Source organism: Apostichopus japonicus, chromosome 10 (assembly GCF_037975245.1).
Source record: "Apostichopus japonicus isolate 1M-3 chromosome 10, ASM3797524v1, whole genome shotgun sequence".
Lineage (NCBI taxonomy): Eukaryota > Metazoa > Echinodermata > Holothuroidea > Aspidochirotida > Stichopodidae > Apostichopus > Apostichopus japonicus.
In genome coordinates, this window is record NC_092570.1 from 1,865,069 (window position 1) to 1,877,327 (window position 12,259).

A 12,259-nucleotide genomic window follows, 5' to 3' on the forward strand; every position below is an offset into this window, starting at 1 on the left:
AACTGAACTATTTTGTAATGGTGTATTCAAAAACTAAGTTTTTATCTCAAACTCTGCATCTCTTTCCAGAGGCAAATACAGATGGAAAGAAACTTAAGTTCGTCAAGAATCTTCCACAGAACAGTCGGTATGTATGAATAACTTATTTTTAAGGACACTTTACAGTGTACAGAAGATTTTCATGACATGTATGTTACAAATTAAAGACCATAAATTCGTGTGACCAGCAGTATACTCTTCTTTGAAAGACCATGGTTTCTGTGATAGGAAGACAATAGGTGATTAATGGTTAATATATGCAATACCAGCTGAGGAGGGAGGGGAGTGGGGGCAGGATAGTATGAATTAAAAATAAGGCTAATGTACAGTGCTCTTTCTATAATAAGAAAGTTGGAATGGTATCTGGCTAACTGTGTAATCGTATACTGTACATCTATGGACACTCAATTCAATGAGATAAATTTGCTAAATTTGCAATCAAACTGATAAGTATTGAATGATGAAGTTTATAGGGTACATTTGGGACACATGGAATGATAGTGGTTTCAGGACTCAGGAGACGTTGATAGTGGAACTTAGTTGCTACTTAACGCTACATTGTCATAATATAGTCGTTGGAGGGACCATCAAGTGGGCTTAATGAAATTGAATTTTAACGCCATTTATCTTCTCACTCAGGAAAGAAATATTGAAAAAGTGCATTCCAGTTATGAACTTGTGTTAGTGAGTAGGTTGTTGCTTTCAGTAACAGAGCTGCTTTCATGTGAGGTAAGGCTGTAGAAATTGGAGCTGACCCAGTGTTTCATCTAAGGACTTCCTAGTGTACTGCCGTGATTTGAGGCTACAGTGTGCTTACTAAATGCACAAGTGGTAGAGAAGATGGTTAAATTTTGACTGTGTTATCCTTTTGCACAGCCCCTCTGTATTCTCTATAAGTCTGTAATAGAGTTCACTTTGAAGACGTAGAATCTTATCATTTCCAGTCAGCAATGTTTTATCAATCAAGTCAACCAGAGCATGTTCTTTTGTTAAGTTCATATAAGCAATAATAGAACACAATTGGATGGCAAACCATTTATCCATGCATGAATAATTTGTAACGTATTGTAAATATGTCATTATATTTGAGGCTATACAATTCTTATGTCTTCCGATTAATTGCTGTGTTTCATCTGAGGTACTGATCTAAGTGATGTGTATACGTTAAACTATGTAGTCGCAGTTGATTTAATTATTGATCCTTAACTGGTTAGAGTTCAAGAATCCTCGTTCAAACTTGGTGGGTAGGTGCCTGACAATGTACTGTTAAACGCGTTACTGGGTGATTGACGACGTCATAGATCAAAGGTCAAATACCCCAAAACTGCATGTCGTGCTTGTCAGTTTTTTGGAAAAAGTCATTTAAAACCACAACATATATAGAGAATAATTTGAAATTGTTTAAAATAGGTACTTAATGTAGTTGTTGAGGTTCGAGGTCAAAGGTCAATAGATCCATTCCGTCATAGAATGAAATGAGATCTGTAACTCCATGGATTACCATCTTGTACAAATTTGATATTGCATATGGCTCATACTGCGCGTAAATTTTGAAACTGAAGGAAAGAGGCGAGAACTTTCGTCGCATGTTTCACTCGTCGTATACCGATACTTTTACCCGAGAGTGACTTTATGAATGCCCTTGTCAAGACGCCAAAAGACTCGTGAATGAAGAATCATCACAAACCAAGAATTAATTGCACCGAATTGTGTTTTATTCATTTATATGAATATGTATTAGGCTAACATGAATTCAAGCTGTAAGTGTTAGATATTAACATTTACTGTACTGCACATCATTGTATGTAGTCAGTGTTTACTCTGCGAGGTCAGACATGCGTCACACGTTTGTCTCTTCATCCATGAAATGAATGATATGAAAGTCATCAATAACGCATGCAACATAATAGAAGTCAACTTTGTCTCAAAAAATGTTTACTTTCCAAATTCGATTGTAATTTCAATTTAAACGAAAGAATATTAAGGACCTGCTGAAAAAAATGATTGTGAAATAAAAGTGTGCGTTATCACAAAGTATCACATTGTTTTTCTTTTCTAATCTCTCGTTTAACTACGTGAACGGTTCATATAAATTCAAACATGTAGGCCCATAGGTATTTATCATCACCTTAAATTGAAGGAAATTACACATGAAACGGTATCTAATTGATCATTTCTATAGTCAAAACATGAAAAGATAAGATATGTCGAACATTTTGATAGGTGTTTTACAATGCTTACTTCATATCACATATTTCGAGATACACTGCGCTGAACAAGCGGCTGTTTCATAACGTGGCGCTATTCCGTAATAGAACCATGCTCAATACAAACACCGCAATGATGCACCGTACGAAATAAATGTGTAAGTCATGGTAATGATCCCTCTTTAAATGAATCTTGCATGCATTTCACTTGCTCACCCACCACCGTGTAACTCAACGCTGTATTGAACTTAAACTAGTGGCACGTCAGCGTGGTAGATAACGCGTATGTCGTTAACCTCCACTCCGCGGAAAACTCCCTGAAACTCGCCTCGAGTACCAGTGGTTCCGTCGGTGTAGTGTGTAATAAGGGTAGCCGTGTACGGGAGGTCCATGGTGTATCGGTTCCCAACGATCTCGGCAATCTTAGAGGATCTGGGTTGTACAGTGATTTCAACTGCTATGGTGTCAGTTGTAGTCTCAGATGTTGCACCGCCCCAATCTTGAGACATGGAAGTACTGGCGGAAACAGTAACCTGGATCGCAGAAAAGAAAAGAATATGATTCCAGAATAAATCAGTAATCCGACTTATAAATATTCTCGAACGAGAGATACAATAGAGAGGGGGGAGGTGAGGGAGGGGGTTGTATATGGAGGTACAGCATGCTAGGCAAGGATCGAGTGGGATATCCCCTTTAATTTTCATATGTACCAGGACGAAAATCAGTCTATTTATAGGGAAGCACGATATCTGTAGGATCATTCACTTTAATCTTCCGATACAGTTTCAACTATAGTTACAGCATGCTGGTAGCGTTTTATAACCATATTCTATGCCTCCTCTTTCTCCTCAGACAGTCGGCTTCACTCCTGTAATGTGTGTTTCTTGAAAGTATTCGTAATTGTCATATACGACAATCACTACCCAAAATAATTAGCCAAAATAAACATTTCATAAGAAGAACAAAGAACAAAAGGTCCCGAATGCAATTGCAGCCTCAGTTAAGTCAAACAGCTGCCACTTAAGATGGATAGCGCCCTCGATTTTAAGTATGTGGGCTATGTCAACATGTCTCAGTATGTATAGGTTATGTTCTGATTGAAGAGTAGGCATACTTGTTTACTCTGTCTCCACCTCTCTCTCTCTCCACCCCCCCCCCCTCTCTCTCTCTCCCTCTCTTTGCCTTCTTCCCTCCCTCTTACTTTTCACTCCGTCCATGTATATTGTATACAACTATAGGGATGGGATTTGTTGTTTGAACCATCATAATTACCACCATTTGGTACGGAGAATACTCACCTCACCATTTGCAATGAATGGTACGCCTGCGCTCACAGTGGTCTCTATGCCAATTTCAAGACCCACCGAGTTTCCCCAAGAATATTCCTGTGCAAACTCGTACTCTATCTCACGTTCAGCTTCCTGCTCGCTGTCTCCTCTGTTCACCAATGTGGTTCGAGAAATGCTCTCTGGTTCGTTGGCAACGATTTTCCTGTCGTCAAAATGGTAAACGACATTCTGGATGGTATAGCTGGATACTGGTTTACCCGTCATGTAATTCACAACGTCAGACTTCAACACGTAGGCAGTAGCCCCCATGCCTGAATAACTTTGAACGGTCCACATCGCCTGTACACTTTGGCCGTCGCTGTTTAGAGCGGCAGCCTCAGACACTGTGCAAGCTTGATATCCTCCACTACCTCTATCGTCCCAGATAAACACCCATTTACCTGGTGTCGTGTATTCCGCCTTCACACATCGCATAGAGTCGGTAGGTGGCTTTTCCCAGTGGTTTCTCATCGCAACATGTCCAATGGCTCGATAACCTGCCGGGCAAATCGGTTGATAGAATGCACCGTCCCACTGCCCTCCTGTTCCTACGTCTTTGTATATTTGCCGAAAATCTACGGGTGCTTTTAAGGCATCTTCCTTGAGAGCTTTGACGACAAATCCCCTCACAGGTTCCTGAGTGGTCGCTGGATAGGCTATGTCTCCCAATGAATACGTGCCAGTCTTACCTCTGCTTCTCCAGACCGAGATACCTTTGTAAGCACCGGTCATTCGATCAGTCCAAATAACGTCTTTGTCTGGTGTCTCATAAACATTGAACACGAAATTGTCGGCACCGAAACTGACTTCCTGGTGGTTTTTGACAAATTGGCCGTTTAGCAATGCTGGCGATCCACTCGGGGTATTGTAATTTCCAACAGCGGTGAAGGTGAAGGCGTCAAGAGCATACGTATCGCTACCAGATGGGTAGTTTGAATACAAGGTCAAAGCTGCATAACAACCGGATCCTCTGTCATTCCATAGAAACGTGTACGTTCCAGCGCCTGTTGTTACGTATTGGTTTTTAACACACCTTTATAGAACAGAAGAAATATCACTCAAAGTAATGTGAACAAACGGCTGTATTTCGGTATAGATCACCTAGTTGCTTCGTTCTTTGTGATAATTCCTTGCTTAATTTCAAGTTTATGCAAATGTCGTATGATAAGAGAGGAGGTAGTTTCAATGAAACGAGGTTAATGATTACAAACACTAGTGACGATGAATTTTTAGGGATGGTAAAAAGATTTAAAAATATATATATAAAAAAACGACCAATAATCCCATTAACCAATTCGGATAAACAAGCCAAACAACATGAAAATAAATAACATGAAAGAAAATAACATTCAATAAAATAAAAACTTTGGAAGGCTCGATTTCTATAGACGATTGGCACCTACCGATACAAGTCTAAACTTGGCAGCGTATACCAACTTTTGATCGCCGCAGATCCCAAGCAGGTGTATCCACTAGGCGGGTTCAACTTCAGGAATCGTCCATCGTATGCTCCACCACTTCCACGATCTCTCCAAACCTCTGTAAAGCTGACAGGAGGAGCCAGAGCACCGGCTTCCATCTCCTTGACGAGGATAGCGGAGAAAGCTGGCTTCGCTGAATTTGTACTGGGAACACCTGCGTCTCCGAGAATGTAGTAGCCGCTCTCTATTGCTTTTGGGCGCCATATTGTTATACCTTTGTAAGACCCTGTGCCTCTATCATCCCATATCCAGTCATAGTCAGATACACGTTTAAAAACGATGGGTGGCGTTTCACCTTCGACGGAAAAAACAGAAGAAACAAAACAGAGTGCAATGTTGTGGGCTACATATATATCGCGATATCCGATCAATATTTGATATTACGATAACTACATCTACCGATATACCGAAACCGATATCGATCATGCAATATTAAAGTGATTCCCGGCGTTATATCGGTCATAAGAGTATATGAAACACGAGCTGGACGTATATGGAACGCCATTTTAACATTTCTTCAATAATTACAGATATCTCTAATTCATTTCCAGATAGAACGTGCGTTAGTAGGGATGGCCGCAATGTCTTCAATATTCATTGCACATGGATATTTAATACTTGTTGCTTTTTCACTGATATGAGTATATAACCCCGCAAAAAACGATAAATATGATCTCGTCCTAACAACAACAAAAAGGACTGAGATAAATATGTAAGAACGATGTCATTACCGATAGTTCTACGACTTGACGATTGTCGAAAGTTATAGCATCAACTTTCACATAATAATGATCCCGTGGTTGATAAGCAGAATCAGACAATTTCAATGTCCAATCACTCTCGTTCCATTGTTGTGAAATGAAAATTGACACTCTGGTGGTTATATTCAGGGGACCGCGTTAGTATCATATTTTCTACCGAATCTTGTCTCAACAATCACAACCAATCAAGAAAAGTTGCTTTATCATGCATAGAGTATCAGATTGTCATATTGATATAACTAATTCGCTGTTTTTGGAATGAAGTAACGCCCACCCACACAGACATAAAGAAAAGAATTAAAATAGGACTGAGTATAGCTCATTCCTTTGGAGAATACCAACTGATTTGAGGGCGCTGCGTCATAGTTATAAAGTGCCATCTCAAGGGTCACTTTTAAAGGTATGCTGTATTGACCCCAAATATGCTAGATTTTCAAAATATGGTCACCTGTGAATCAAAATTCTTATACTGTTTTCATTACCACCTTGGTGGAAATTTACCTCACTTAGATAATTCAGTCATCTTGTGTGTTCCTTTAGAACGTATGACAACAATTTGGAGAGTAATCACCTCCAGTAAAGTACTTTTTGAAAACAATTATAGGGTGCTATAATTTTGAGCCTATACAGACTACCTTTAATTTAAAAGTGACCGGTTGCTACGGTGTCACGTGGGTCGTAAGGATGGAAAAAATCGTTCATTGGGACAGAATGAATGTCCAATTAATTAGAGGCAGGTGCGCAACCAAGTTTACTTCTAGGGGCTACCCCTCCCCCTCCCCCCCCGCCCGCGAATATTTTTTCCCAAACTGAACTGACACTGAAATTATTTCCTCGATTCTGATTGGCTCTCAGAGAGCCAATAGGTTTCCTTATACAATATAGGTTTCCGTACGTATAGGTTATAAGTCAAAAGACACAGACATATCGTCAAATGCCTTTTTTTGTGTACACTCACTGGCTGGCATACACTCGCTTGTCGTCTTCATGGCCAATGCATATTCGACTAGGCCTATCATGATTCATTGACTGAAAACATTTTTAATTTATGATTATAAAACTAAAAGTATCGCAACTCCGAATGTGCACAAACAACTCGTACATATATATGCACATTGGCTACATGTATACAATTACACGTGGCTACATTACATGTATTGTGTAGAGCGGAGTCAAGCGAGTAAACAAATTATCGAGGACTGCCTATAATGGGTGCAGTAGATGGGAATAGTTGCTTCATATATACCTACCAAAAGTTCTAGAAAGTTGCTAATGTGAATATCTTGTATTTGTTCGGGTTGATGATACTGATATCGACAGAGTATGGAGGGATCCATGTTGAATACTAAAGTATATCACGTGCTCGCATTACAAAAACAAAATATCCTAGTATACAGTACATAAATATGTATAATGTATATGCGGTACAACCGCAAGTCGAAAATTCTTCAATTGTTTCAAACGTTTCAACATATAGCACCATTTTGTATCTCAGCACCCTCCACTTAACCAACATTTTATGAAACAGGAGGTCCACCCCTCCACTGAGACCTCTCCTCTGGACGACTTAAAGGGTGTGAAGAACCTCGCAAAAAGAAAAGTCTTATGCCGGTATTCTGACCTAGTTTCGAATGAGGTGTAACAGAAGTGTTAGACACCACCATCGATCCCAAAAAATGCACATACAGCTTGCTACCGTCGGTAGTTAGACACTAGTGTACAGTCAGTACAAACAGCTGCGGTCAATACCCACAGCACAGTGTACGAACGATACAGCGATGGACATCCCAGGTCCACTTAAAGATAACAATGTATCACGTTTCATTACTGTCTGCATTTCGTAGCGACAAGAGAACAACTTCACTTGCAAGCAACGGAAAGTTAACTTTTTAAAGATGGCGGCACGCTGTTTGGGGCGAGTCTTCAATGCCTTTAAGAGGCGGGCCGTTGATAACGTATTAACCTAGCATATAAAGATTGAAATGCTCGCAACTAGCCAATTTTGGGAAATATTCACTTAAGCAAGCTATTTTTCCAAAGCATATTATTTCGACACATAGCTTCGCCAAGATAATACTTCCAGAAAAGAAAATGCGCGAAAATATATTTTCCAGACAAAAAAATGATAAACCAGAATCGCCAACAATTTATTTCTTGAGAAAACATGTGCTCGTCAGATATTTTTTCTCATAATTCAATGAGATAAATTGATAATATGTTTTAAAAATATGATAAATATGATATGTTACGTAAAAGCATGTTACGTTAATGGAGTTGTGCGCCTAACAAGCAGCCGCTCTTCTAATCTACCATTAAGTTTTTCTTCTGTCATTGTTTTGTATTATTCTGTATTATTTGTATCATTTCTCATTGTCATTTGCGCCATGAACATTCTTTGAGTGGTGTGTGCGCATTATAAGTCTTATTATTATTATTATTATTATTATTATTATTATTATTATTATTATTATTATTATTATTATTATTATTATTATTATTATTATTATTATTATTATTATTATTATTATTATTATTATTATTATTATTATTATTATTATTATTATTAAAGCAATATATTGTATCGTGAGGGAACCTAAATGATGTACCGGCTGAACAAAAAATAATTCTATTTTTCAGAAATGCAAAAAAAGAATCGCCAAAATATATTTCTAGACAAGAATAGCATATTCGCCAACATCTATTCATCGAAAAACAGCTTCTTCAAATTACATTTCTAACACAAAAAAGAGAACTTTCTCAATACATAATTAAAAACAAAAAAAAAGAGGCTAGAAAATACCACCAACATTTACATCCTAGAAAAAAAATATACCGTCGCTAAAATGTATTTCTCGTAAACAAAATGTGCCCAAATATTTTTTTTTTCGAAAAAAAAAACAAAAAAACAGAATCGGCAAACTTCATTTCTCGCAAGAAAAGTAACAGCTGCTTAAAATATGGTGAATATATACCATGAGCTATATATCAACGTTACATGTTGCACTGGTCAAATGAATTCCGTGTACACTTACCAAATGTAAAGCCTGCCACACCCAGGAAGGTAAGAAGTGTCACCAACTTCATGCTGGAATTCTTCTTCAGGACACAAAAATGTCAGATTTCTTTTGTCCAAGGATCCTCTTCCTTAAGCAGAATGATTTGTTTCAAAATTTTCACTTCGCTTTTATGGGTTCAAATTCATTTCTTTTTTGATATGTTATTAGTTAAGAGGAGGAGTTTAGGAGCGCCTCATGTCGAACGATTGTGCCAATTATATTGCAGTCACGTGTTTTGGGTCTGGTTGGAAAAATTGATCAAGTTTGATCTTTGACAGATTCTAATAATATGGATACTAATAACCTCAGAAACAAAGCTATTTCAACGACAAACACGCGTGACACGACCCATAAACAAGTAGCTGCGAATCAAAGTTTAACACAATTGCTAGAAAAACGTTCTGCATCTTTTATGGCAAAACCAAATCCTTACAGCAATTTATGTCTTGTAATTACAATTATTTAAAGTTTGTGAGATTTTATGAACGCAACTGGCAACTGCAGAGTTAGCGATGGAAAAGTTTTTCTGGTAAAAAGAGTTTCAATTCAAACAGCCATATTAAGAGTTAGGAACAATATATTGAAATGTGGTAAGTGAATAGCATGCTCTAACCCCCCCCCCTACCCCCTTCACCCCCACCCCCATATTAGTGACATGTCAGATTATCTGCCAGTGGAATACCCCGGCTTTAAAGTTGCATTTGGTATTGACTTAGCTGCAGTTGTAAACATACTGTGTCAGAACATTTTTTAATGACATCACAACAAATTGTTGTATACTTTTCGTGCTATCGACTTTCATATCGAAATTCATAAATCTTGACGAAATTTGGAAAAAAAAGTCGAGTTGCTCTGTTGAACTAAGTTTCCTTATAATTTCGGTTCATCTATTAACAATGTACGGTATACAATTGTTTGTGACAAATACACCAAATGTGAACGGCGAGGTCAACAAACAAAATGAAATCACTACGGAGGCTTGATGGTGTCATGCATGGTTAAACAACTATAGTCAGTTATCATTGAGGGGAACAGCACTGCATGACGAACCCTTGTACACAATTTTAAGACCACATACGATCAAATATAACGATTGAGCATCTAAGACAAACTCGGAAGTTATGCAGAAGTTATGTAGAAGTTATGCGATTCAGTTCCCGGTAAGGTACATTATCCAACAACCACAAAGTAATTTACAAGTCTAAAAGCACCAACAGAAAGACTGTATTAAAGACCTAACTGTTAGTAAGACCAGGGAGCTGCTGTTAGAGTAGCAGCTCCCTAGTAAGACAGCCGTTTACTAATGTGATTATTCTATTCGCAGGGCTTCCCTAACTGGGGTACATGCACCCCCAGGGGGTGCGTGAGTCCATACCAAGGGGTTCGTGAGACGTTTCTAAAAGTCAAAACTAGAGTACTTTTTGTTGAACTAAAATCTGATATATCATATAATTTAGTAATGTACAAGAATCGTACCTATCGACAAACTCTTTTCCGGTTCCTATACGCATATTTTGCCACACCGTACCGTGCATGTGATTAACAACAACAGGAGCATCCGTCTCATCGTGTGTGATGGGTGATCGATGCGTGATACAATTCGTGATCTGATCTTGAAGTTTCCAAATAAATTTTGTTCATCTCTTATATTTTTTTGTTCATTACAATATCACACTAGCAACACTTAGCAACTAAAAGGTCCGTTTCTTAGTGACTTTTTGACTGTCAATTTATAATTGTGTTCAGTATCGTGGCAAACTAGAAACTTCTGGCAAATTGGTTATATCAAAATTAAAAGAAAAATATCCGTCTCGTTCAAAGTGTATGACAAAACTTTCATCACGAAAAAAACTAAAAATACTTTTAAGTATATATAATGAACATTCATTCTATTGACGTATCAGTAATTTAACCACAATTCATCACCGGTTAGAGTTAACTGTGAACAAAGTTCAGGACATTTAGGCCACTGAATTTGTTGACAACAGTACCACGAGGAACTCACCTTGGCTAGTAAACAAAAAACAATTAAGGCTGGTTGATGAAATGATTTTCTCGTTAAGCTGATTAAATTTATGAACTAAAAATCGACAAAATCCCAATGAAATTACATAAAATCTTTAGAGCTCCCACAAAGATCTTGATTATGCTTTGAAAATATACGGGCACATTGTAATTACAAATATTCATACTGTTGTGGGAGACAATATAGTTACAATTTCAAACTTCACAATGTAGGTTGTACCCAATGGAAAACTTTGATATATAATTATATGGAGTGGTTCATATATAGTTACTCTGTTCAGCACCATTTAAGTTCCTCAGAGCAAGTTTACAGATTTTCTTAAGTTCCCCGGCTACATAATTTGTTTGCCATCTTTTACCGTGGTTAATTCCCCCATTAATCAAGATGAGAGAATAATATCGCCTTGATTTTGAATGTTCGCATATTTGTACTGAACTTGTAACATATTGAGCATCGACTTGCGTCTCAAAGTGCGGGACGTGAGTAGGGCGATATATAGTAACTAACTTGGAGTGTTACTGAGCGCCATCCTTGGAGATTTGCACGAAAGGGCAAAATGAGGCTCGTTTGCAGGTTTTCAGTGTCCCGCCAGAAGTTTTTCAAAGCCCTGTTAATGTGTGTTGGAAAGAATTCTTCGCCGCTTTTTTTCTTGCGTGTGTGTGAGTGGGAGGGGTGAGGGATGATGACCATCCCAAAGTCGGTATAAGGAGGGGGAGGGGTCGAAATACATTAGTGCTCCGCAAAATGTCAAGTTGGAGAGGGGTACATGTGATGTATTTTGGGGGACTTGAAGGGGGACCAGGGGGACCACACCACTGCTTGGTTGTGTAGTTCAATCTTATTTGTTCTCATTCACACACAGTAAAGCAACGTACAATCCATTATGAAGCAAATACTATTCTGCATGTATAAACTGAGCCAGCAGATTAAGAGGTCGGAATATCATGCCATAGAACGAGTCGTTACAGAAAGTACCCGTTTCCTGAATTAATCTCAACTTATTCGTATCTAGAAGCTAATTATAATTATGAGTAATTGTTGCCAGTCACGTATGCCGTACCCTGATTTTTATTGTTTAGCATGCATGGGTGACTTGTTATCGTCCTATGAATCCTTATTCATATACTTGATGGAACAAACAAGTGTAACAAATTGGGTGAAATGTTTGCCGATATTATTATATCATCGATACCATAGAGAGAATGAGATATATTGTACTTCCTTTGCCATTTGTGCCATATACAGCTATTTCAGTCGCCATATCATCAGTTGCCATGGTAATGGTTGATGTTCCTGTGTAACTACTCTCGGAGGGGGTACCCCAGGGTGACTGAAAGCCCATGACTGAGGAAGGGGTAAAA

General features: G+C 38.2%; 1 protein-coding gene across 1 annotated transcript; it reads right to left on the reverse strand.

Moving 5' to 3' along the window:
- Positions 1–1,732: 1,732 nt before the first annotated feature.
- On the reverse strand, positions 1,733–9,006 carry LOC139975063 (uncharacterized). The gene is made up of 4 exons (XM_071982680.1): positions 8,849–9,006; positions 4,978–5,350; positions 3,545–4,607; positions 1,733–2,779 (listed from the first exon to the last, which is right to left on the reverse strand). The coding sequence occupies exons 1-4, from the start codon at positions 8,898–8,900 to the stop codon at positions 2,495–2,497; spliced, it is 1,773 nt and encodes a 590-aa protein (XP_071838781.1). The 5' UTR covers positions 8,901–9,006; the 3' UTR covers positions 1,733–2,494.
- Positions 9,007–12,259: the final 3,253 nt, after the last annotated feature.